Here is a 26,831-nt window from a genome sequence, read left to right on the forward strand (position 1 = left end):
TCACCCTTCAATTGACGAGACCAGGTAACAAACAGACAATAAAAGAAACAAAATTGCGAAATTGAAAAGTTTTTTTTTTCATTTTGGAAAACAATTGTTTTCAAAGTCATGAAAGCCATTATCTATCTTATGATATCAGAACATCGGCTCATCTACTCTTCCAGGAAAGACCGATCAAATCGGATCATTGTACAGGAAATTAAATACGACTAAAAAAACAAAGTAAAAACGACAGTTAGAGACAAAATTAAAAAACTCAGTAAATTCTTCGAGAAAGTACTGTCGAAGCGGTAAAGAACCACAATCTATTTCTTTAAAGATTTAAATATTATCAATTGTGCGTTATTTTGAACGCGAAAAATGTGATATATGAACTGACAATAACGTGACAATTTGACAAAACTAGAAAACATGAAAAATTGGCAGATATCTAAAAATTAAAAAAAATTGTGAAATCTAGTTGTATCAAAGCCAGAACAACATAACCTAAGGCGTAAAACCACAATAAAGACAAAACTTGAATTCAGCAGAAAGAAGGTTGCTGACACTAATCTACAATTTGACCAAAGTAAGAGAAAAATGGAGGCAAAGTTCAATAAGCCATTTTTTATTTTGAAATCAAATATTTTGAAAGTCAAAACGACCATAAGCTTTCAAGCAATCAACTAGATAAAATAATTGCAAGCTAATTAGGAAGCCAATAGGACCTATCACTAGTTAGCTTTGATTTGAAATGTTCTGTTATTTAATTATTATAAAAAAGATTTAATTTTTTATATAAAAAACCGACTGATGACAATCTGAATTATTTGGATTGTCACGGTCCAAGATTGGTACAGAACTAGTCCTGCTAATGCTGATTGTCCATTAGAAATATTTAATTTTTGGAATCTTAGTGATATAGATATTTTGTTAGTTAAAAAATCAAAAATAAATGCTGCGTTTTTGATAATCAACGAAGTTAGCAAAAAACGGCAAAGTTTTAATTAGAGAGCACTCTCAACGGAGGTTGAAGTGGAATTAGCCCCCTTTTCAGTCCACAAAGATTTTGTTAGTGATTTTTGGGTGTGCACTTCCTGCAAAATTCATCAGAGTGGACTAAAGAAACCTATTTCGTGCTGTTTTTGTTGTAAAATTCTGAAGGGTCGTGTAGCCGACAATATATTTTGCCTTGAAACTTAAAATCAACAACACTTTCTTGAAAAATTTTATTAAATTTTTATCAAAATTGGCTAAATTTTAGTCAAAAATTCCGAAAAAAGGTAAATGAAATCAACGGAATTCACTCTATTTTCTCAAAAGTTTAGACCTCGATATCTCCCTGTCAAAAACGAAAATCAAAACAATCTTTTTAATTCCATATTCTATGCTGGACAAGCTTTCTAATGATACCAGTCTCAACTCTCTACGATGAATATATCGATCAACCAAAATTGACTGAACAAAAAACCCATTTGAGTATATAGTTCCTCCCCCCTCAAGAGGGGTCGGAACAAAAATTAATTCAAAATTGAATTAAAAGAAGAATCAATAGTATTTAACAACAATTACTATATCATTTAAAGTATTTTAAATTTAGTCTTTACAATTCAACTGTAATAAGGCAATTTGATAAATTAACAAATTAATACTGTCAGAAAGTTGTTTTACAGCTTCTCTTGCAGCAAATCAGCTTAAAGCGACAGCAAACTTGTTCTGAGAAACTCCACCCCTCCAGCAGAATATCAAAATCCTTGATAGATATTTTAAAACTTTTATGATATTATGGATCCCATTCTTCCTCTTGCAAGGCTTGTTTTACTATTATCTGTAGAAAAAAAAACTGCCACAATTTGTCCAAACTTTTCCACCACGAAGTAAAATTTTAGCACTCGATGGGTGGGAGGGGTTGGTATTGTGAGTAACATGAGGTTTTGGGTTTTTCAACTTCCGCCCATTTTCATCTCGTGTGCCACGCACTGTTTAAATCCGGCTATTCCTTTGAAGTCCTGCTTGTGGTATCTAAAGCCTCTCTGAACAGCATCTTTCATCTGTCCAATGAACTCTTTCCGGCTGAGTTCTCCGTCGTTGTTGACGTCAAACAGGAGAAAAATTGTGTCTAGGATGTTGTTTGGGATCTCCTTACCATGTGTGGTCACTTTGTAAGCTCTTTGGAAGGCTGCTTTATCCAAATTCTGTCCCGCATAGGAGTAAACCTGTGTAAGCAGAAACTTCGCAGGATTTTTGAACTTTTAATAAAGTTTTCTCTTTATTTTGGTCAAATTCACTTTTAGCTTTGGAATCGTTTCTATTTGCTACCTTGTACGATAAACCCAGCATAAAAATAGCAGGAAAACATTAAAATTGATGCGATGTTCAGCAAAACTATTCGGCAATTATAGAGGGGATGCCCAGGATGACATATGTTGGCAACAATCCATTAAGGACTGGCTTTATATGGCACCAAAGTGGCCATGAGCAAAAGTCCTGCATGATCCAAACATGGTTATAATTTTATGCTCTTAGCATTACGGAAGAGTGCCATCAATGGGTGATATTGAATAATGTTGACTTTATTCTGAAGACTGATTTGGTTGACAGAGCAAAGCTCTGATTTGGTTGTCAAAAATCATGTTACTGGTCACCTCAGATTATCTACAAAAAGTGGGAATGCAAACCCTAACAACGCACAAATCAAGTACTTCCATTTCGAGTGAAAATTGAGGCAAAGAAACTAGCATCAATCAGACGAGCTCAGCAAAAGTTTATGAACACGATTACAAAACTTTTATCGCTAACCTTGACGGCGACGGAGAAGTCCTCAATGTTGTTTAGGAAGTAGAAGAATTCTGAAAACTCTTCGAAAGTGATGCCTTTGAAGGATGTACTGCCTGTATTAATCACATTCTGCATCATAAGTTGCTGTTGCTCACTGGGTACGTTTGTGTGACGCAGAAGAATCCGGGCAAACTCGTCCTCTGAGATCGTTTTCAGTCCCTGGAACATTTAATAAGGAGCCGCAATTCACTAGCTTTTTTCGGGCGCAAAAAATTGGCTTCAAAAAATTTTAATTCAAGATTTTACACAGCTCTTTAACACAAACGGAGCAAGCAGACTATTGCATCATTGTAGCTAGCCAGATATTCAACCTTCAACAGCGCCATGCTACATGAGACGAAACGGATGGGCATCGGTAAAAACAAAAGATTTCGAACCTAAACTCAGTTTTGAATATTTTTCGAAACCTCTTAACAGATATCAGCAAAACTATGATCTCTCTTTTTCCAATACTAAGACTCATTATAACTCAATCTAAGAAACTTTGAAAATACCCGGCAGATTGCCGGAAAATAGCCGCCGTTGATTCCAATAAGCATGATTGGGATTGAAAGAATAGAAGATATCGAAAAAAAAGATTTTTGTACAAAAACATTTTTTAAGTCCGATTTATTTTGATGGCATTTCGTAGTTGAACATAACGTACTTCTGTTTCTTAGAGAGAGGCTACAGGGGCTACTATCAATACCAATAAGCATTAGAGATGGTAACTAAGACTTATAGGAACGAAGTTCAAATAGCGGGCATCTAAAATTGGGCTTTATGGGTTTATCCCGTTTCTACTTCTGACTTCAATTTTTTATACTGACTCTGTTCATTTTGAATTGCTTTGCTGAGCAACTGATGTTGAAAATCACTTTTAGCAGAATGAGAGAAGAGAGAAACTAGGCTAGAGAAGTCAAAAAGATTTCACGCAAAATGTTGAAAAAGCGGCAAAATGAGGTAAAGCGAAACATTTTTTTATTCGACGAAGTAAAAAAAAAACATAGCAGGACAAGTCCTGACGTACAATTCAAAGAATTTTCATTGACTAAACAGGAAAAATAGACCTAGAAAGGACTATGAGTGAATTCAGAAAACCATTTTAAGAAAATCAGAGCAAAAAAATAAGAAAAAAACAGAAAAAACCCCTAGCGAGAAATGAAAATTTAATTCAAACAAAAAATTAGGCCTAGAATGAGCTTTGAATGGATTGGGAAAACCATTTAGAAAAAAAATCCGATCCAAAAAACTGAAAAAACAGTAAAAATCAGAGTGAAATTGCCGCATGTGAACAAAAAACCACTACCGAGAAACCGAATTTTTGTTCAAACACCGTTTTCTCACTCTACTTTAAAATTAGAGCGAAAAAAAATCACGCCGCAAAACCACTCGCTTTTTCGCTCCATTTCCTGTTTCGGCGTGACCAAAATCACTACTCCAATTTGACTTCAAAAATCATGAAAATGTGTGAACAGATCTTAAAAAAAAAGACAGCGCCCCAATACAATTCAAATTCTTTGAATTGTAATAGGAGCGCTATAATAGCCGGCTGAGAAGATGAGGGCGGCTATTAATAACAAAATACACAAAGTCCTGATGACCAGTCTGTCCACTTTTCGCTCCTTTGCCACTCAACGTATTAAATACAAGGCGTAAATTTGCTGAGGTTATTTGCTAAGGTTTCACTCAGTTGAAACAGTGAGCGAGGTAAACTATAACCCAAATGACAAAAAAGAAACTTCTGCAAAGCGAACCAAAAGAAAGAAGCCTAAAGCGAACAAAAATAACTAGAGGGACGAGTCCTGAACTAAAATCTCATAACACGTCTATCATCGATCTATTACAACAGGAACTTAAAATTCAGCAAATCATAAAACCCTAAACACAAATTAAAAGACGTAAAATATCATATAAACGTAACAATTCCAGGCCTGCAATAATCTAGTGATACTAAAATCATTTGCACCAAAATTCTTTGTGTTGAAATCTTTTCTTATTAACCGTCATGATAAAGCCCCCCATAACCAACTATTAAAACAAGTACAAGCAAAATAACAAATGAGAACATAGCTGGCAGATTGTCAGAAAACAGCTGCGATAGCTTTATAGATCTGCGGTCTTCCAAAAACAGACCGAGAAGATGAACATAACCGACTAACGTCTGGCGAACTGCTCTCAAACGAACGGCGAGCACTTGGCTTCATCAGTAGCTAGGTACGGTTTAGTGAGGCTAGCTTTAGCTTAATTGAAGGGGGTAAGTGAGCGCAGCGGGGGGAGGGGGGTGCACCGGGGGGGGGGGGCTGATGGGCTAGCAACAGTGGGGGGGGGGCAATTTCTAAGAACCGCCCTTCGCACCATAAGTATAAGTCACCGAAACAGATTCTGTGAATCGCATACTTAAAGACTAGTGAGCTGAAAAGCTCTAAGAGCCTTTAATGCCCGCTGGGCGCTACCTGTTTATCCCGTTTTTGAGGACCAAAAGTCAAATGGGTCAGAGCGAAAATTGGTCAAGCGAAAAATCGCATAAAAAATACCGAAAGGACTAATATAATTGCTACAAACTTTGTTTGAGAGCAATTAAAAAGAGAAATTTCGTTCATTTAATAATTGCTGGGTGTTATTTAATGATTAGAAATCTGTATAACTTACTGCTGCTCCGATCAGCTGCTCTCAAATAACCGTTAATTAGAAGGAAATACACACAGCTGACCTTATCTCCTTGAATAAAGGTAACGAAAAGTCATCTCGAAAGTGATTTTTGAAAACGAGTGACCAAAAATTTAGTCTTGCGAATGAACATAAAAACTTGCTCCAGTATGAGTGAAAAATGACATCACTCACGCAACTCAGTCGAAATTATATAAATGAGTGAACAAAAAGCAGATTTAAACTGATTGTGATGTTATATGTTTGTAACTAAAACTTTGACGACAGCATAAAAACCAAGAGAAGGTCATTCATAGCTTAATATCGCAGCTATTAACAAAAAATGAGGGCAAAATAGCAGATTCAATAATCAGTTTGAAAACAAGCTTTAGATCCTAATAAGACGCTAACGTTCCTATATCAAAAACAAAAAAATTGCGATGTAACGATATAGAGATTGCTAATAATACTCCTATGGTAGATTCAGGAAAAATGGGTCCAACATGTGATACAATGGTAGTTACCTCAGATTGGTTCAATTTTTGAAAACTAAGATTACATTAACTATTTTATTGTTCCGACCCCACTTGTGGGGGGGAGGAACTATATACTCAAATGGGTTTTTTTTTGTTCCGTGAATTTTGGCCGACCGATATATTCATCGTAGAGAAATGTGCGTGGTATCATTAAAAAGCTCGTCCAGCGTAGAATTCGAAATTAAAAAGATTTTTTTGAATTTCGTTTTTTTTTCGAGGAGTTATCGAGGTTTAAAGTTTCATGTGAACACTGGATATTTGGTTCACTTTTGTTCACTTTTACCGTAATTTTCGTTCGAATTAACGTTTTTTCTACGAAAAATTTAATTCAAAACTAGATTTCACGCCAAAAAGTAAATCAATTTTAGGTTTTTAATGGACGAAAAGAGATAAAAAAGACTAGTTCTAGTCTTAGAGGGAAGTTTAATATATAAAAAAAATTCGAATTAGGTTTGGGAGCTCTTTTTTTTTAGAAAATTTTGCAATTTTTTTGTTTTTTCAAGTCACCTAGAGACTACTAGACACTTTTAATATCGAAGTTCCGTTAATGACAAACCTCTTTTACGATCAAAGGAAGCCCAATGAACAAAAAAATTGTTTCGAAGGGATCGCTCATGTTTTTTTTGGACTCGTATCTCAAATTTCGTAATTTCAAATGAAATTTTGATTTATTTTGTGAGGTTTTACTAAAGTTTTATAATCCTATGGCATAAACTTGTTGACTAAAGGTGCAATAGATTTGCTAATGAGCATTAAGTGAACCTATCTAGTGCTGTGAGTGGACAGCTAATGGCTGTTAAGACTTTGAAAATAAATTTTCGAAAGTTTTTTTAAATTAGTAAAACATAAACTTATTTTTGTGAACTGTAAGTTCGTCTCAGTAAAAACAGGATTAAACACCTTCATACCACTGCAACATAAGTTAATCTCATTGGCGGCTTTATCAAATAACTATTGGTTATACGTCTTCAATGCAACAAGATTTCCAATTTTTAAAAAAAATTTTTGGACATTTCGTTTTATTGGTTCATTTTGAAATCTTATCACGTCATCCTAATATTGATGGCTACATCTGCCTTTAGTGAAGACGTCCAAAGGATCATAGATAAAACTTTCTGAGAAAAAAATATGTTTTAAATGGCTTCAACACTTTCTTCTCCCATTTTTCTCAAGAAATTTTGGTTTTTGTCTGTATTTGTTGTTTTTTTCATAGTCATAAGACATATTTTGATGTCTTACTGATTACCTAGGCATCATAAACATCCTTGTACTCATATCGCGGCACAGCTGAGCGTATTCATTGAATTCCTATGAAAGCTTTTGAGTTTAATGGCTGTTAAGACTTTAAAAATACATTTTTATTTTTTTTTGAACATAAATCAATCTTAAGCTTATTTTCGTGGATTGTAAGTCAGTCTCGGTAATGACACAACCGCATTTTTTCTACATCAGCAACAATTTATCTAGTTAGCGGTTTTGTCTCCTCACTATTGGTTTTTTTTACTTCGGTGCACGAGTTTTCATAATTTTTATAATTTTTGGATTTTTTTTAGTAATTTTGGTTCCTTTTGAAATCGTATTACATTATCCTAATATTGATAGCTCCCATTGGCTTAGTGAAGACGTTCAATGGATCGTTGAAAAAATTTTCAGAGAAAAAAGCTTATGGTTTAAATAGCTTCGACACTTTCTTCTCTCAATTTTCTACCGAACTTTTGGATTTTGCCTGTTTTTGTTGTTGTTTTCATAGTCAATGACTTGTTGTAATGTCTTATTGATAACTTTTGAATGACAAACATCATATTCGTCACATTCTCTAGGCATAATTTAGCGTATTAAATGCCTTCCGTTGAAAGCTGTAGGATTTTTTGACTTTGATACTATGGGTTTTCTCAAAAATTTCGTGGTTTTGTTGTATTTTTCTTTGCCATACGACTTATTGTGATGAGTTATTGATGTCACATGAATGAAACATATGATTGCTATTTCATCGAGGCAGATTTTAGTGTGTTTAATTAACTTAAAATCTATCATTTTTTTAAATTCAAACATCTATTTTTGTTATCTCTTCATTTGGTTGACAATTAAGTCAAAAATGTAGATGAGCTCGGGTCGGAACATCATGTGCGAACGCACATTAACGAGCCGGCTTGTTTTAATTCTATTTTATTATGGAAAAAAACATTCGCCCATAAAAAGTAAAGACTGTTTACTTTTAGTACTAGAAACGTAATTGTGATAGTAATTGTTTTTTAGTAATAGAAGTGTAATTTTGATAGTTCACTAGAAAGAAACACCATCGAACCTGATCGGTGGTTCTTTATTAATCTCTGATAACAAAAAAAACAAACAATTTTCTGATTCGTTTTACACTTGGAACAGCGATTCCTCAGTTAAAAAATATAAAGAAAACAGTCAATTCCTATGACGTTTTAAATCTTTGATCATCAAATTCCCAATATCTTCAATGTATGCAAGACATCAATGCACGAAGACTTCACTCGCACCGAGTAAGCAAATGCCAAATGTGTTGTTATATGATACAATTCACGTGAAAAAAAGGAAACCTCAAAAAACGTTGTACGCTAAAAATGATTTGCTAAGCTTCCAGTCCTACCTTAGTGTCAGGTTTTGGTATCCTAATTGTAAAAAGATGAGCACCTAAATAATAGCCTTCGAGAGGCTCAGAGCGTCTATTAAGATATCAGAAACTGATTTATAAATTTCATCAAGTTCTTGCATTTTAATTGCAATGGTAAACAAAATGTCGGAGAAATTGCTCTCGAAGTCCAAGAATTGCCCGTCACGCCATGAATTTAAGTCTCCTCAGCGGCTTTTGGGAATCGCATACGAAGAGGCTGTTAAAATATCAGAGAAATCAGTATTTTCATGCCCTTGAGCATTGCCAGTTTATCTCGAAGTCAAGAAAATGGTCAGTCACGCATTTTCGATGGTGACAAAAAATGGCCAGGCAACAAATCTGTAGTACAAACAATGATTCAAAAACGACCACCATGGCTAATATAATTGCTACAAACTTTGTTTGAGAGAACTACGGTGATCTTTTATCCTTTGGTGCCCTTAGGTTTATATTCTAACTCATGCTTAACGCTCGTAGTTGAAAGTTGAGTAGGCTTAGCAATCGCAGCTGTCCAAAATTCTAAATGAGCACAATTTAAATCCACAATATCAAGTCTCTTCACATGAAATTCACTCGACGAAAAGTGATCAGAAGAAAAAATGCTTGAAGCAGAAGCCAACATGACCAAAAACGTTTGCGGCCAGGGCTAACCACTCTGGCTAAATATGAACATTTTACAACGTCAATTACGATTCATTTGTGTGCCTCAAAAACAATTTCTAAAATATGACCGACCACAGTCAGTTGACTCGCTCCCAAACAACAGTCAGGGGTCAATGGTGCCTTCCTTTAGCCGTCAGTGTTATAATGCCACTAAGTATCTTAAAATTGTTTTATGTTTAAAATTATGAGAGCTTATTATAGACCACTACTGAGATTTTTTTAATGAAACCATTTTGGCGCATTTCTGATTCATCTTTTTATTAGAAAGCCGGCGCGAATTAAGTCAGCGGTTTAAACTTCGAATGAAAACAAATGAGATCAAGCAACAATAAAGAAGTCACTCGAAATGTCAAAGCCTCAAACTTGAGAAATCGATCGAACAAAAATTCATCAACAGAGCCGGCAGATTGCCGGAAAACCGCCGCGATACCCGCTTGTGGCCTTCCATGAATTGAAACAACTAAAGAAATAAGATAGACCGATCGACCAGCAGTCCTTTAATAGACCAATACAATTTTTGAGTTATATTCGGATTGTCAATTTTATGACACATACGCTCTATAAGGAAAAAACCCTAAACGAGGTTTTTTTTAAATGATATTCAAAAATAAAAACTCACGATTAATACTCAAGAATTAGGGCAAGTTTGGCACTACTTAGATGCATACTATTGATCTTTAACTAGTAAATTTTATTAAAACTTAAAGTTCCAAAAGTGATTTCAGATGTCATTTTTTGTGAGGTAGGTCACGCAAAAAGCAGACATGACGTCGCGCACACAAATGTTAACTGCAAAGCAGTAGAGGTCACTGAAGTTGTTGAAAAAGTCAATTCCAAGAAGTCTTAAGAATCATCGAAAGCCGGAAGAATTCCGGAAACGACTCGAAGTAGAAAAATGACCATCCTCACCGACCCAATGCTTATTCCACATAATTATATTTATCATTTTGAAACAACAGGAAAAATATGAGAAAATTATCTATTTAAAAATAAGAGCTAAAAAACAGATCAGTCACTCATCCCAAAACGAGGGAGAGAAAAATCAATTGATAAAAAAATTTAAAAAAACAAAAAGCTAAGTATTTATGTTTGAGAAAATTGTCATGACTTGATATGAAGTGTCCATTCGTAGTAGCCACACATAAAAGGTTACTCTCAACTTAGAATTGACTGGGAAAAACTAGAGCAGGAAACGTAAGGTCAGAAGAAAGTCAAACCATAAAAACATACAAAAATCGGCAAAAAATTGCTCGAATTTAGCCAATTTTTCACACAATTTAAAAAACTATCAATCATAACAAACAACCATCAAAACCACCATAACCAATTTCAACCACAAATATCGGCGAAGGTTATGAAAAAAATTCAAGAATAACACAAAATATGCTATTAAAGCTTAAAAGAGGCAAAAAGGTAAAATTAGATGAAGATTGAATCTTAAAGAGTAATACTTGCTTCAGATTGTCAAAAGTGCTTCAAAACACACTACTTATAAGTAAGATAACTGCAAGAATAACCTTTGATTGAAAAGTTGAAATTAGAACGAAAAAACTTTTGAAAAAGCCACACGTGATAAAAAAAATTCGTTCAATTAGCAAATTTTCTTTCACAACTACTTTACTCACCTTTAATATATATATAATGGTTTTCAACAATACGATCCGAAAATCACTTTCTCTTCTATGCTTTGTGATTAGATCAGCCGTTTGACCAAACAACAGTTTTCACATGCGGCATTGACTTTTACATTCTGTTTTAAACAGACTCATAAAAATTATTGATCCATAATTAAGTACATATATTCATTTAGCTATTATGACTAAACATTACACAGCCATGCTTCCGCTGAAATAAAAAAATGAGAAAAGGTGACAGAGATTTGCTAAACTAAAATACTTTGCAAATAAATGGTCAAAAAAGTTTAAAATATATCAAAATTGTAATTAAGAAACAAATTTCCCTTGATTTTCGAAGATTGGACGTCAAAAAATAAATCAGTCATTGATAAGAGGAAAGCAAACCACTGGATGTGCACAGAAATTTTCTTTCTCCTAAGCAAAACCAAAATAAAAACAAAAATTAAAAAAAATCTGGACAAAAAATGCAAAAAAAAAACGGATTAGTATGTGTATAATTTGGTAAAAGAAAACAGAAGACACGTTTAGAAGAGTTGTTCAATGCACGAATGGATTGCCAGCCGAACGTTGCCATATACAATGATTTCTCAGAAAAAAAAGTCCGCTCGAAGATCTAAACAGGACAAAATTAATGAGAAAAATCCAAAAATTAACTTTAAAATTGAGAAAAATGAGCCCATATAATACTTGAAAAATATTATTAAGCTCTCAAAACTTTGTGGTATCAATTTCATAAAAGTATATATTGATGCAGCATCGATCAAAACCAATTTCTACAAAAAAAAACAAATTACAAGAAAAAAATTAAGCCAAAAGGACGAAAAACCGGCTAAAAACGGTTATCTATACGCGCCGTTCTCTCCAGAACGTTTTTCAAAGTCAAAATGTTATTCACTGCAGCGCATGATTGAAAAACTTTTCTCGCTCAGCGAAAATCTATTCACCATGACAGCTTTTCTCACTTTTCGCGTTTAGGTCAAAATGCGCAAAAAAAATGTGGCGTGAACAAAACTACTTCCTGTAAAAAAAGACCGAGAGAGAACCAATACTCCTCTTTGAGTCACAAAAAACACGATGTTCCCAATAATAGCCGCTGTCGCTTCGCGGCTATTTAAAAGACCAGTAGGACTAATATAATTGCTAAAACTTCGTTTGAGAGAAAAAAATACTATACTTCCCTACCATAAGAGCCTACCTTTGAGAATTCAGTGAATTCGACCAGAAGTATTTCGGTCTGCAGACTGCGGATGAAGGAGAGGAACTGTTCGTAGCCTAATTTGCCTCTGCCATCTTTGCCAAAGAAGTGCTGTGTCAATGTACTCCTCGGAATCGACTCGGATCCAAGGTCAACCATGGACTCTGCAACTGCGTCTAAATGGACAATATTGTATCACGCTCAGACATAAAACGACAACTCTTCCAAAATTTTGGTAGGTAAGTTCCCGTGAGCCTCATTCGCGAAAAAAGACAAAAATCTGCTAGTTGAACTTTTTCGTCGCAAGACAATGATGTAATTCTGGCTATTTAGCTCTGCTATAATTGCACTACTATTTTATCGCAAACTCTGTTTTCAAAATGGTGAGAATTCAAGAAAGGAAAGAGCCCGCCGCTTGAAAACAAACGTTGTTAGTGAAAAATTGAGAGAAAATTGGGATCTATTCTGTTCCCCACTCTTTTTATGCCATCCAATTACAATCTATATATTGTTCTATACCGCGCTACCATGTAAAAATAGCACGTCCGCCTGAGGGCGTAGAAGTTATATTCCCCAAAACTTGGGGGGGGGGGGGGGACAGAATAGATCCCAAAATTGTTCACGAAGAAAAACTTCTTACACCGAGAATTCATAGTACATACGTCCAGATACTTTTGACCCCGGAAACTATCTGGACAAAACGCTACTGATGAGATATGCTGAAAATAGAAATTTAGCAGTAACCTATCAACCATCTTCAAAAACCATCTACAAGAACCTTCAAAAAATATGAAAATTACAATTTTTATTTGTTTCTTTTCCTTCGCTGCTCTTGTCAGCTTGCTTCGGAGGACCACTGAGGGGGATCTTTGTAATTGGGGTTCTGGAGGCAAAGAGAGGCAGATAATTTGCAAAATAGGAGCGCCAAGTACCATCATCATTCTGTTGCACTTTACTTCTCTCTTTCATTTGTCTCTTCTCTCTTTTAATCTCCTGTAGATTCCTCCGATTGCGATATCTCTCCCCTTTCTTCTTACGCTTTTTGTCTTCATCTTCGTCATTGCTGTACAAAGAAAAGTCTACATGTGGAAAGGTTCTGTAGGTGTTTCGACCGACCAAATGCAGACAAGATTACATTTTTGCTGCGAGAAACACAAAGAACAAAATTCGTGGTTCACAATCAAACACAAAGCTAACAGATTATCGATGATAGTAGCCAAAATCGAACACTCCGAAATTTCAGAATATTAGGTTACGGATAACGAAACCGAAAAAGGGATGTCAATTTTGAGCCGAAAATTTCAAGTCAATGTGACTTAATTATTACGCTTCAAAAACTCTCCCTTCAAAGAGATTAGGTAAAATATTTAAAGCAGAACAGAATAAACTTGATTCAGATTAGATCTAGAAATCAATGGGGCAACAGTCAAGTAGAAACAGAAAATGGAACCGATAATACTGAAAAATCCAGCTTTGCTATTAACTTTTAAGATCTTCCTTCCCTAGAAAATAATTTTACACCTGTTCTCAACGTTGGCCTAACATGTGCAATCAGTTAAAATGAATGCACACCAAATACACGGGGCATCACATTACATCCACAAAGTTTAAAAAAAATCGTCCAACAATTTTTCCGGCTTCGACAAGGACTGAAAAATCAACAGCTATTGAGCTGATCGAAAATCAACACAAATGGTTGCTAAAGTAACACAAAGATTTAAAGACGTTTGAAGATAAAACTGTCAACTAGAGATAATTTATAAGAGCAAAAAATTTTAAGCCTAAGGCAATATTTTCTGGTGAGCAAAGCAACGTATGTCTACATCGCCTCGCTCAAAGGTTATCATCAATTTTCATATACTAACTGAGAAACAAAAACAAACATTTCAATTTAAAACAGTTCAATACTTTTTGAAATTATTGTAATATCTTAATTAACGCAATTTTGTTCACCTACAATGACTGTAAAGGGAACAAGGAGGCTCGGTAATGAGCGTACGCACATAAGGTTCCGACCCCGCTCATCCACATCTTGACTTAATTGGATACCAAATGATGCATAGATAGAAAACTTTCAAAAACATACGTATCGTTCCATAAACAACCAATGGAATGCAATAATGCCACACTACAGGGCAGATGAACGTTGTTGATAACAGGACTACCAGAAAGAACAATAATAAATATCAAACAAACGAACGGTACTTACGACCAAAACACGATGTCTATAATAAATAAAATCATAACAAAATCAAACTGGCATCACATAAAACCTAAACGAAACAATTTAAGCTATGCTTCATTAGAAAAAAAAACGCGACCTGTCCCCAATGCGACTGGTTAACAGGTCGACAAAAAAGAGCAAAGAGGTGCGAACTTCAAAAATACGTTTCTATTTTTGAAAAAAATAATTTCAATGAAATCCCTAAAATGTTCATTTATTTCTCCATAGGAAGCAATTACGACATGTCGTTATCCAATGTTCGATTGTGCACAATTTCAAAGGCAATGGAGCCTACGATTACTGTTATAAATTAAAAAGAAAACAAAACTCCTATAAAATAAACAACTAAAAAAATTCTCAAATATTTTTTGAAATCTCATAGTAACAGTAGTAAAAAAGCCGAGAAACAATTGTTTGAAGCTAAAACCGTTATAGAGATTAAATTATAGTTCACTGGAAACGGGATGTTACCTGTATTTACAGAGATTGAGCAACAAATGGACCCAAAAATTATTCAAAAGAAAAGAAGCTCAAAAACTCAATTATGTTTTTGAAAACAAAAATTTTCAAAAATCATAACAGACTTAAGAGTTCAACAAAAAGCGATGGATTAAGTTGCAATACCTCAGGAAGCCAATTGGATCTGTTAATAATGAGATTAAGTCACGACCCCACAAAATAACAAAATATAAAAAGAAGCCAAAACTTCAAACAATTTTACGAGATCACACTGGTCAAGGCACTATACTTATAAGATGTTACCCGCAAGAACTGTATATCGTCGTTTTCTCTACATTTTAACATCAAAGAGCCTTCCTTATAAAAGGACTACGTTGACATGAAAACAAAAAGAAACCCAAAAATTGAGCAGTATAGAAATCTCGAACTTATTAATAAATTAATGGTCGAAGCAATCAGTCACAGCGTATAACCGAGCGCAAAAAAACTTTTGAATCAACAAAAGTAATTGAGATTTCTAATCAGTGAGATTGAAATACATGGTAACAAAATTGAAATTAAGAAGTATAGAAGTGAAAAAATTTTTTTAATTTAAATTTTAAAGTCATTAGAGCAAACAGCTATAAACTGAAATCTTGAACTACTTTGAGTTATACGTCCTGGGGAAGCTTGAGACCTATTGTTATTAGGCATATGGCGAAAAACAAAAAAAAAGTCAAACATAGGCAAATACAAAAAAAAATATAATAATTTGCGAGATAACTTTTCTCAGCCCAAAAAGCATAAACTATACGACAAAAACAATTGACATATTCAGATACGCCTTTTTCCAACGTTGTGCACGTTTGCGTCTATGCTTTCCTCAAATTGGACTAGTCAATAAAGTGATAATTTTACAAGGAAACAAGATGAACTCATAAAATATGCAATTGTGCTCAAAAATAAAAAAAAATTGAAAAGGAGTAGTATAAAAATTACCATTAGTTGAACATAAAAACGTTACGGACATTCATCTATAATGCTCAAAAAACTGGTTACTGCCTGTTTTTTCGGAGACTGCGGCCGAATTTGAGAAAATAAGATAAAATGGTGGCAAAGTTAAAAAAAATTTACCGATATTTTCTTAACAAATACATTCAAAGTCATAACAGACATTAGATAGCAACTGAATGAAGTGTCTCGGTTCATTTAAAACTCCTAAAAATATCTGGATCTTTGTCTGGGGCAATAATTTATTGGGCTACAAAAAAGATATCAAATGAAAGCAAAGTTCAAGAAATACGTAAAAAAATTTTTACCAAAACAATTGGTCAGAGCCAAAAAACGCTGAGCCTTACTCTGAAACCGTAATATAATATCGCTGGGCCTTGCTTTTTTGTAAATATCTGTCAAAAATTGAGCCCTGATTCGAAATCCTTGTAAGTAAAAAGTTTACATAAACTTTTACATAGCGGAAATATTTTGAAAAGTCGCGCCCGATTAAAAAACAAAAAATTTTTTATCGTACGGGTCCATGGCGAGATCAACATCTGCCCAGATGTTGCTGCGAGTCTCACAAAATACTCCTTTTTCGAATGGTTGCGAAATAAATCGATTTTTTAACAACGTTTTCAATTTGTCAGAAATAAAAAAGCATTTTTGTATAATTATCGAGTTTAAATTCGCAAAGACTGGCAAAATTATAATTGCAGAAGACTCTCAAATTCAGTGGATGTACAGACTCAAGCTCGTTTGTCAGCTCAAAAAGAATATGGCCGCAATTTTAAGGCATCTACTTCGAGCAAATTTAAAGCAGGTCGGCTAATAAAGCAAATTTGGTCCAATTTGACCACGAAGAAAGTCGAATTTTGAAAAATTTAGCATAAATTCTAGCCAAAAAACTCGGATCGAACAATTCAGTAACTCTCCAATATCTTTAGAGATAAAATCAATAACAATACAGTAAACAATTTGAACAAATTTTAGCAAAGTTGACGAAAATTAGGTAAAAAAAACTGAAAATCTGAATAAAAACAGCTGAAATACGTCTGATATTCACAAAACTTTAAACCTCGATAACTCGCTACAAAAAAATGGAAAAATCTTTTTAATTCCATATTCTACGCTGTACGGGCTTTTTAATGATACCACTCACAACTCTCTATGATGATTATATCGATCGGCCAAAATTGACTGAACAAAAAAAAACCATTTGAGTATATAGTTCGTCCCCCACTAAAGTGGGTCGGAACAAAAATACTAAGGCATTATAGCAAAGTCCAAATAATTCTGCCAACAAAAAATCTCAAAAAATTGATTGCAAAATTACGCTGAAAAGCAAAAATTTGAATCAATTAACTTCAGAAAACTGCTGTAGCACATCCTCACAAAAACTCTTCCACCATTTAAGTTCCTTTAGCAAAGCATGTGTACAATGTATTCGATATTGAAGTAGTCAATGATAAAAAAAAATGGTCAAACTTTGAAACGAAGAGTCGGACTATAAACAACGAACAAGGAGGCTCAAAAATGTGAGCGTGCATATAACATTCCAAACGCATCTCATCGCAATATTGCTCAAAGGAAACCGAAGTTGAATTCTCAAATTAAAAGAAAGCCTATTTCAAAGTTTAAATTGAAAAGCTTCTCATCAGTCATAAAGTTAATTTAATAGTGAATAGCCGCTAAGTGATAGCATGGCAATTATTGGCCTCATCGTGGTTTTTATACAAACTAAAAGATTTGGATTGAACTGGGGCTCTGCCTTTCTTTATCATCTGTTCACACTCATCTCAACTTTTTCATGTCAATGAGAAAATAAACAGCATAAATGCTTGCAGCAGCGCGGGATTGGAATGAAATTTTGCGATTGAACTAACGTTCAGAGAAAAAGTTTGCGGCAAACTGATTCTCTTGCTATTTTTCAAATAGTTTTAATGGAAGCTAATACAAGTGATGCATGTGTTCTAAAAAGTCATGATGAATCTGTCAAATGATTGAATCTGTCAATAGGCAGCTAAGGACATTTTATGACTTTATCCGTGTATTTTCGTAAAATAAGAGAACTTCAGTTATTTTGGAATCATTCTTGTCTTATTACATACTCTCATTGGTGACAGTTCCGTTGTTATTTTAAGGCCGCAACTTGAAACAACCTATTTAAGAACTTTTGATGGTTAACAGTTTTTTATTCAAAACTGAATTTCAGGTAGAATCACTCGTATTTCCCGTTCATTTATTGTCTTATCAGTAATGACAGGTCCCACCGACTCTTTATGGAAGCAAAAAAGAACTAAAATGAGGTTTTCACAAAGAATTGAAAGTTTTTTAATTCGGGTTTATTTGCTTTTTTCTACAAAAAATTATCAAAAGATGGATATTGTAAAATCCTTAAATTTTGCATTTTGTTGTTCTCTGGTTCATTGACAAAAAATTCATACTAAAAACCTAACAACGATGTGCAAACTTATCAGTAATTAGGAAAACCAAGAATTCTTATTTATTCAATAAGATTTTGGCAATAACTTTCAAGAGCATTTATATGGTACAAAATAGATTGAAACAGCTCAAAATTACTTACTTCGGCCTCAAATTAGGTTACTTATGTCTAAATTAGCGAAACATTTGTCGGTCGTAAAATGATAAAAATGGGATCTTATAACTATGAGTAGCAGATAGAAACATACCCGGCAGATTGCCGGAAAATAGCCGCCGTTGATTCCAATAAGCATGATTGGGATTGAACGAATAGAATATATTGAAAAAAAAAAAGATTTTTGTACAAAAATATTTTTTAAGTCCGATTTATTTTGATGGCATTTCGTAGTTGAACATACATCTGTTTCTTAGAGAGAGGCTAAAGGGGCTACTATCAACACCAATAAGCATTAGAGGTGGTAACTAAGACTTATAGGAACGACGTTCAAATAGCGGGCATCTAAAATTGGGCTTTATGGGTTTATCCCGTTTCTAATTCTGACTTCAATTTTTTATACTGACCCTGTTCATTTTGAATTGCTTTGCTGCGCAACTGATGTTCAAAATCACTTTTAGCAGAATGAGAGAAGAGAGAAACTAGCCTAGAGAAGTCAAAAAGATTTCACGCAAAATGTTGAAAAGGCGGCAAAATGAGGTAAAGCGAAACATTTTTTTATTCGACGAAGTAAAAAAAAAAAATAGGAGCGCTATAATAGCCGGCTGAATAGATGAGGGCGGCTATTAATAATAGTAATTAAGTATTGGTATCTAACTTTGAAATATTTTTGCAACAATACGCGAAAAAGGACAACAATTTCTCTGAAAACGAACAAAATAAGCGTAAGAAAGACAAATGTTTGCTAAGACTCGATTCCAAGAAAAAGACGATATGCAAAAAACCTTCTATTAAACATAACCGACAAACGTCGGGCGAATTGCTCTCAAACTGCAGTCGAGCTGTTGGCAGCGGTAATAACTAGCTGAGGCTTGGGGATGGGGGGGGTAGTGTTGGGAGAGCTGGACGAGAGGTCGGAGGTTAGGGGCATGGGGGGAGGGGGTGATAACATTTTTAAAAACCACCATCCACACCACAATTTGTCTCCCCAAAACAACTTCAGTGAACCGCATACTTAAAGACCAGTAGGACTAAGCTATCGCATCGCAACTTTTAATAAAAAAAACACTAAAATCTTAAATGACGTTTTCAAAGTAGGTTTGAGAGCAATAAAAATATGGGAAAATTTGCACACTGGGAGCAAACTTTGCGTTTCTTTTGGTTCGGACCATTTGGGTTAGGTCCAATAATCAATAAATCATGATAACAGTCAAGACAGTACTCAATCATGAAAGCATACATATTTGGAACAAACTCAGCGTTCAATTCCATACAACGAAAATATTAGCGAAGGACGGAATCATGTTCCTAAAACCCTGCTGATTCCATTTCTCGTTCCTTAAAAACGAGGAAGAAATTTAGCCCGCAAAACAGTCACTGATAAAAGCTCATTATACTGTCTTTACATGCGAATGCTCAGAAGAAATAGCATTGACCGATACGTTTAAATAATATCTAATGTCTACTGGCATACAAGCATGAAAATTTGTTCTGCGCCTCAATCTAATTTTCTTTAGAAACGGATTTAGTTCACTACTTTGTACCACTATTTATCCATCTGTTTAGCCCCATTCTCTGAATTGTGGGCTCATTCAACTTGTCTTGTCTAGACTGCAGGACAATTATGAGCCCCAATATTTGGGCACAGCAAGAAAGCCGAGGCAATTTTAATCGCAATGTTAGCATGCTTTTGCTCGCAGGTAAGCTTCAAAATGCGATCAATGTTCAATTGCGCGCTTTGAAAAGACTTCACTTCAACCGATCGTAACCGCGTCTCTAATATACATGAACGTTCGCAAAAGTGTCTACATTTTGACGGAATTCAATTACCCCTCACCCTCCCCCGCGCTTCAAGAAGCATAGCCTCGATTCATGTATGATTGTCTGTGATACTCAAAGCCCAAATAACCCACCCTTTACGGTAACACACTCCACATACTAAAGCCAGATTATTGCTTTCTGGTCGCAACAAAAGATTGTTTAGTCTTCAGTTTTCCGCCTAAAAATGCAGCAATGTCAACAAATGTAACTTAATTGATTTTTCCACCTCAGATTCGCTCAGCTGCTACAAATGGAAGGCTGCTTTAGAGATACAATATAAACAAACATTAACTGCATGTGAAGCTGCTTTGCACATTAAAAAGATTGCAAAAAAACCGACTGCTCTCACACTAATTTTTCTCAAACGACAGCTTATAATTGTTAAGAAAGACAAAGAAACCAATAGAAAATCAGAAACCAAAAAGAAATAATTTCTGAACAAAAGCAATTTAGGTCAAGCAAAAATCAAGCTTAAAAGAGTCACTCAATAAATAAAAACGAATTAATGTTCTAGAACGAAACGGTCAAGCATAAATTTTGCATTAAAAAAGACAGACACGTTTACAATAGTTGCTTCAGGTTCCGTCGAGAGCTTAAAAACGAAATATGCCGGGTATAAAGCAAGAAAATAGCAGCAAAATGACCCTTGAGACCTTTGCTAGGGGCGTAGGATATTAGGCGAAAAGGCAACTTTTATGTGAACGCAACTTTTCGCATCCATTCGGCAAAAATATTCGACTTAAAATTCGCGGAAATTTGGCGATCACCAATTAATACACTGAAAAATGGTACCTCAAAATCCACTCAACGCTATAATGTAGTTAAATGTCCCTAAAAATTGTTGATATTACCACGTTTTGATAACGTATCCATTAACTTCATCTAAATATTGTTCAAACATTGGGCGAGAAAAAAAATCATGAGGAATAATAGGGGATGATGTTAAACTAAAACAATGCAAAACACTCAAAATCTGGGGCAGAAAGTAGTAAACCTAAGAATTTTAATTTTTTTATGGGAAGAGAAATGTTAGGGACGCAAAACTCCATATGAAAGCGTGGAGGCCATATGAAAGCGTGGAGGGGGTTTTGAAGTAACTAACAATTAGCCTAGTTTCCGCAAACTGTAAGTCAAAATTTTCGCCCAACAAATGATTTAAATATTGATTTGTTCAGAGATATTTTATTGACACCTCTCCCAATGACCAACGTTATGTCGACTATATAGTTAAACCTCTCACTGAAGTATTAGTTATGTTAACAAGGCGGATAAGTTGTGTGCATTTGCACAGAATATTCCAACCATTAAAGCAAAGCAGGAAAGTTTGTTTTGCTCATAGTTGCATATCCCTAAATACGCAACCTCAGAACAATTTTACATTCTTTTTCTCTAAAAAAAAATAAAATATAGCCGGCAGATTACCGGAAAATAGCCGCGATAGACGCCTGTGGCCTTCCATGAAATGAAACAACTAAAGAAACAAGATAGACAGATTGACCAAAACTCCTTTAGTAGGCCACTAGATTTTTTGGGTTAGATACGTACTGTCATTTTTTGATACGCATGCGGTCTGTAAGGAAAAAGCCCCAACAGAGCTTTTTCAAAATTGAATTTCGAAATCAAAAACTCAAGACTAATACTCAATTAGGGCATATAAGTTTGGCACTACTTAGATGCACACTATTAATCTTTAACTAGTAAATGTTCATAAAATAAAGTTCCATAATTGAGTTCAGTAGTCATTTTTTTTAGTGAGGTAAGTCACGCAATCGACCTAAAAGCAGAAATGACGTCACGCAGACAAATGTTAACTGCAAAACAGTCGACGTCACTGAAGTCATTGGAAAAGTCAAGGTAGGACGAAACAAAAATCTGTTAGACGAAGTTAAAGAAAACAGCAGGACAAGTCCTGACGTACAATTCAAAGAATTTTCATTGAAAAAAATCTAGACCTATTAGTGAATTGGGCAAACCATTTAAAAAACAGATCAAAAAAATAAAAATAAACAGAAAATCAAGGTCAAAAAACGTAGCGAGAAAGGGAAATTTGGTTCAAACAAAAAACTAGGCCTAGAATGAAATATGAATGGATTGTGAAAACCATTTAGAAAAAATCCGATCCAAAAAATTGAAACTATAAAAACCAAAATGAAATTGCCGCATGTGAACAAAAAAAACACTAGCCATCAAATATATCATCATTTTTTGATTGAAGGTGCTACATGCGTACCAAAATAGTCGAGCTAGCAAACTAGTGCAAACTCAAACTAGGGGAAATTAAATGAGTAGTAAACCATAATCTTACTGTAGAAAACAATTAAACTTTCACTTTGCTCAATTTTCGATTCTCAATCCATCACTACTAATTCAGTATAAAGCAAATCGTCAATAATAGGCGCAATTTTGAAATGCACACTATCAGTGGCTGACGACAAAAATGTATGAAATAGGGCTCGAAAAAAAGCGGCCAAAAATTAGAGAAAGTGACGGAAAAATTCAGACCTCATTTCGCCCAAATTACCAGAAAATTTCAAATTGTCGAAAGGAATGTCAAGAAGTATGCTATTCTACATAAAAGAATAGTTTTAGAAACAATTGCCTCAAAAACTTACAAAACTTTCTTCGTTTTTATCATACTGATAGAAAACGATAGCTATATCTGAGCTTGAGCTTAGACGTGGACACAACGTTCTGCCAATTGGAAACTGAATTTTAAGACAAAATAAAATTAAAAGAAAAGTTTCTTATGCAGTATAAACCTATCCTCAGTGGTTTGACGGATGCGACAGTTATGCTGCCAAATAGTAACTACTGACTCTGGTTATTTGAAAAAATATTTTTTACAGAATATTCGGGTGCATGAAATCTTAAGATGACGTTATAGAGGGTTTATAAAGGGTGTGGAAAACTGAAAAGGCCATATGTTTATTTTCTTCAAGAGAAAAAAATGATCAACTCTCTTCACGGATTGATTCAGTTTGTCAAAAGCTTTTCAATGTTCTCTTTTTGTCTCTCTGAAAAAATTATCTATGCCAAAACGAGGGAAAAAAAGCCAAGCTCTCAAATAAAATTAGAGGGTTGGAAAAATAATTAAATTGATTCGAGGAATAGCGAAGCTAATGAAAACTGGTTAATTTCAGCTTGAGTACCATTAATTGCCCTCGTTTGATTTTTTGAAAGATATTTGAGGGCAAAAATTCTTTTAAACAAAATTTTTAAAGAAAATTTGAAAAATGAGATAATTATCACCGAAAAAATTTTGTAATGATTGACAATCTTCAAAATCAAGTTACTTCAAAAGTACTCGGGTAATGAACAAGCATATGCTGCTTCTCCTTAACTTAACATGGTCGAAACACTGTTATTTTGCCTTTCATCTTTATTAACTGTATAACAGTATCGCGAAACTGTCTCTCGTTCGCCTTCAATTGTCTCTTCTCTTTGGGCGAACCGTGATACAAGTGGAATGAAGGCTCTCTATAATCACTCGCATAACGCTGCTCTAGTCTGTCAAAATAACCAAATTTACATGCAGTAAGGAATATTTCATATCATCTTTTGCTCAATCTTTGCAGATCTAAAGCTGTAACACCCATTTAATTCGCAATCATCAAATGGATCTCATATATTTATATTACAGACCAGCACAATCGGGTCTTGAAATGTTGTATTTGAAAGGTTGTAAAGATTACGTGACTCTAATGAAGTCCCTGAGAAAATCTGGTTTTCTTCACGCAGTTAGAGATAAAAGCTAGAATTTCGGAGTGACTTCAGTAGAGTCACTTAACCTTGCTTGAAACACGCACGTCGCAAGTTAAAATCCGGAACCGTTGAGATATGGTTAACACTTGAACGCGAGTGTTTCAAATTATTCCAAATTTGCACATGATTATCGGGAGACCAAGAATATGGAAAGCGAAAAAAAACTTCGCAATTAAAAACTCTCTGCGGACTGATATTTAAATATGAACCACAGGTAATTAAAAAAATGGCTCTTAACCACTTGACTTTAAACTTTGTTTGAAAGAAGAAATTGAGACAGCAAACAGAATAGAAGACCAACCGCGAAGCAACGGAAACCAACAGAGTTATGAAACAAATTTATCCGAAAACGATTAAGTTGATTTGTGTTGATTTCACTCTACTTACAGGCCAAAATGGCTGAAAATGTTCACATTCAGTTCAATCAAAATAATTATTGTGTCATGATTTCATTCCCTAGTTATCAAATTTTGTGATTCCAGTTGCTAATGCCGTGATTAGGATTTCGACATCGGAAGATGCCAGCTCTTTTGCCCTTTATCGCATCAATGCATGCTGCCATGATGTATTTAATACTAAATAATTATCAAGAGAACACACAATAGGCTGTTATGTGTTCAGAAGTTTCATCATAACGGGCTGTTTTAGACTGTACGCAAGTGGATAGATTGATCTCTCATTTTCGATATAGTCAATATCAAGCATTAAAAACATTAAGGACCAAATATAAGTCAAGTTTGCGTTTTGATTAAATATGAATACTCTCCTTTTAAAAGTTTATTAACATCGAATAAATATCTGTTACGTCTATTGATATTTAAGATACTTATTCTGTTAATTATCAATGAGATATCGCAGAAATAGCTCGCGCCTATTGAGATCGAAATCCTGGTAGTCCGAGAGGGTGAACAGACTGACAGCGTGTGTGGATATAGAGTGTACAAAGCAAACCTTTCTCTCTCATATTTATCAGGAAACGCATTTTGTTTAATGGCAACTGTAAACACACAACAAACAGCAAAAGCGGCGTCAAGTGCATTCGAGTTGAAACTGAAATCATTATGAAACTATTTCACTCTTATGAGCAATTCTTTCATGCTAACAACTTACGAATTCTTCAAAAATTGAAACCCGACCAGCTGAATGTTGAACCTAGTTCTCACATACCTGCAAACTGCACGAACTCTGGCTTCTCAATTTTGGAGCTATTATCGCGGTCGAATGTTTTGTAGGCAATTGCGATATCCGACCTGGTCTTTCCCAAACAGGCGACCAGGAAACAGTACTCGGGAAATGTGATCACACCTTGCATGTCCAACTTCTGGAAGAAATCATGCCTGCTGTAATTATTCACAGGTTTAGGTGTGTTGCGTAATAGTGAGTCCAGATCTTTTTCCTTGATCTGTCTTCGTCCAATTCGTGGTCTAGGTTGGGATTGAGTAACCGATTCGATGAAATCCATGGGTGTCATTATCAGTTCGCCATTTGTGTACACCATAGAGGCAAACTTATCAAACCTCATATGGACCACTTTCTTTCGTTTGCCAGCGGTGGAAGGATCACACGTATTTTTTGAAGGGGCCACTTTTTGTTGCACGCTTTCAGCGTACAATCTTCTACTGATAGATATGGGCAAGAATTGTGATTTAGTTTTTGCTTGATCAATGTTTTCAACATCAGTTTGTAGATATTTGGTGGAGGTGTATAGGGCAAAAGAGCCCACAGTTGCAGCAGAGAGAACTCTGGTCCAATCAGATTGGAGCAATCGCTTTGTTGCTGAACTTGTCATTATCTAATCTGAAGAAAAAGTGAACCAATTATCCTCAATCGCGTTGACCTCAGCCATAACAATTTCTAAGCTTTACAATGATACTGCGACTTGTATAAAAAATTTTAAGTGATTCTAACTAATAACTCCAGGTAATATAATCAGGTAGCAGCCATATTACCGTAAAAGGTGCACCTGTGTATGCTCTACAACAAGCACATCAAATGTTCGAACACAGCTGTTTCAAACTGATAAACACAAACAATCATGAAATCTTGAATTTTTACGAAATCTTTTAATTATTCATAACAGTGCATTTATCTTCTTCATAATAATATTGTCTAGGATCACTCATACTAACAATCCGGTTTTGATTACCTCAAAACTTTTTCTACTAAAAACCTATTATATTAAAACCAATATTACAACTTTATTTTGACAGATTGATACATCATTTTCAAAAAAATCTCATGGATGTCACTCGATTTATTACCACAAGACACTGATATTCTCCATTCTCGTACACAGATTACATTGGAAGTTTTCTGCGCCAAAAATTGTACCACAAATGAATGAAACAGTTCTCGAAAGTAATTCAGCAGAAATTCGTACAAAATAATCTTTACAATTTATTTCTGCTAAAAATCAAACCTATAAAACGCCAATTCATTTGAGCTTCTACAATAGTCAACTGGAAAACTGGGAACAGACAAAAGAGTTTTCCAGATTAACTTTTTCTGAATTATAACAAAATGACGAAGCAACAATGAAACAAGGCGGCTCGTTAATGTGCGTTTGCACATGATGTTCCGACCCGAGCTCATCTACATTTTTGACTTAATTGTCAACCAAATGAAGAAATAACAAAAATAGACGTTTGAGTTCAAAACAATCGTTACAAAACCTATCTACTAATTGAATTACATAATGCCATGCCTTATCACAGCGCCAATGAGATCTGACCTTAAAGAGACTACGAGACAAAAATAACCAAAAAAATTAGCAAAAACAAAAATTTCATAGCAAAAACTTAATATCTAAATTTAAAAGCACACAGTAACAATGTCAAAATGCAGTCAGATAAAACCCTAACTACTCAGACTTAATTT

The 26,831-nt window shown here is 34.6% G+C and overlaps 1 protein-coding gene across 3 annotated transcripts; it reads right to left on the bottom strand.

Moving 5' to 3' along the window:
* Nucleotides 1–1,487: 1,487 nt before the first annotated feature.
* Nucleotides 1,488–25,782, bottom strand: LOC142336031 (calcium uptake protein 3, mitochondrial-like). 3 transcript variants are annotated; one of them, XM_075384512.1, is made up of 7 exons: nt 25,122–25,782; nt 24,906–24,951; nt 23,563–23,699; nt 12,918–13,196; nt 12,118–12,293; nt 2,779–2,976; nt 1,488–2,195 (listed from the first exon to the last, which is right to left on the bottom strand). In XM_075384512.1, exons 1-7 carry the CDS (start codon nt 25,741–25,743, stop codon nt 1,923–1,925), a joined length of 1,731 nt encoding a protein of 576 aa, XP_075240627.1. In that variant the 5' UTR covers nt 25,744–25,782; the 3' UTR covers nt 1,488–1,922. The 3 variants fall into 3 exon arrangements, with proteins under 3 accessions (XP_075240627.1, XP_075240628.1, XP_075240629.1); XM_075384513.1 differs by lacking the exon at nt 23,563–23,699 and having other exon boundaries at nt 12,918–13,180; XM_075384514.1 differs by lacking the exons at nt 12,918–13,196; nt 23,563–23,699; nt 24,906–24,951 and adding an exon at nt 24,342–24,353 and having other exon boundaries at nt 25,122–25,781.
* Between the last annotated feature and the right edge of the window lie 1,049 nt (nt 25,783–26,831).

The sequence above is a fragment of the Convolutriloba macropyga genome, chromosome 3, assembly GCF_964194025.1.
Source record: "Convolutriloba macropyga chromosome 3, txConMacr16.3, whole genome shotgun sequence".
Classification (NCBI taxonomy): Eukaryota; Metazoa; Xenacoelomorpha; order Acoela; family Convolutidae; genus Convolutriloba; species Convolutriloba macropyga.

Coding starts and splice junctions, on each gene's coding strand:
- LOC142336031 (XM_075384512.1), bottom strand. CDS start 25,743: ATGACAAGTTCAGCAACAAAGCGATTGCTCCAATCTGATTGGACCAGA. Junction 2,977..12,117: donor AATTCACTGAATTCTCAAAG/GTAGGCTCTTAT, acceptor TAAATGTTCCAG/GGACTGAAAACGATCTCAGA. Junction 2,196..2,778: donor ACTTCTCCGTCGCCGTCAAG/GTTAGCGATAAA, acceptor CTGCTTACACAG/GTTTACTCCTATGCGGGACA.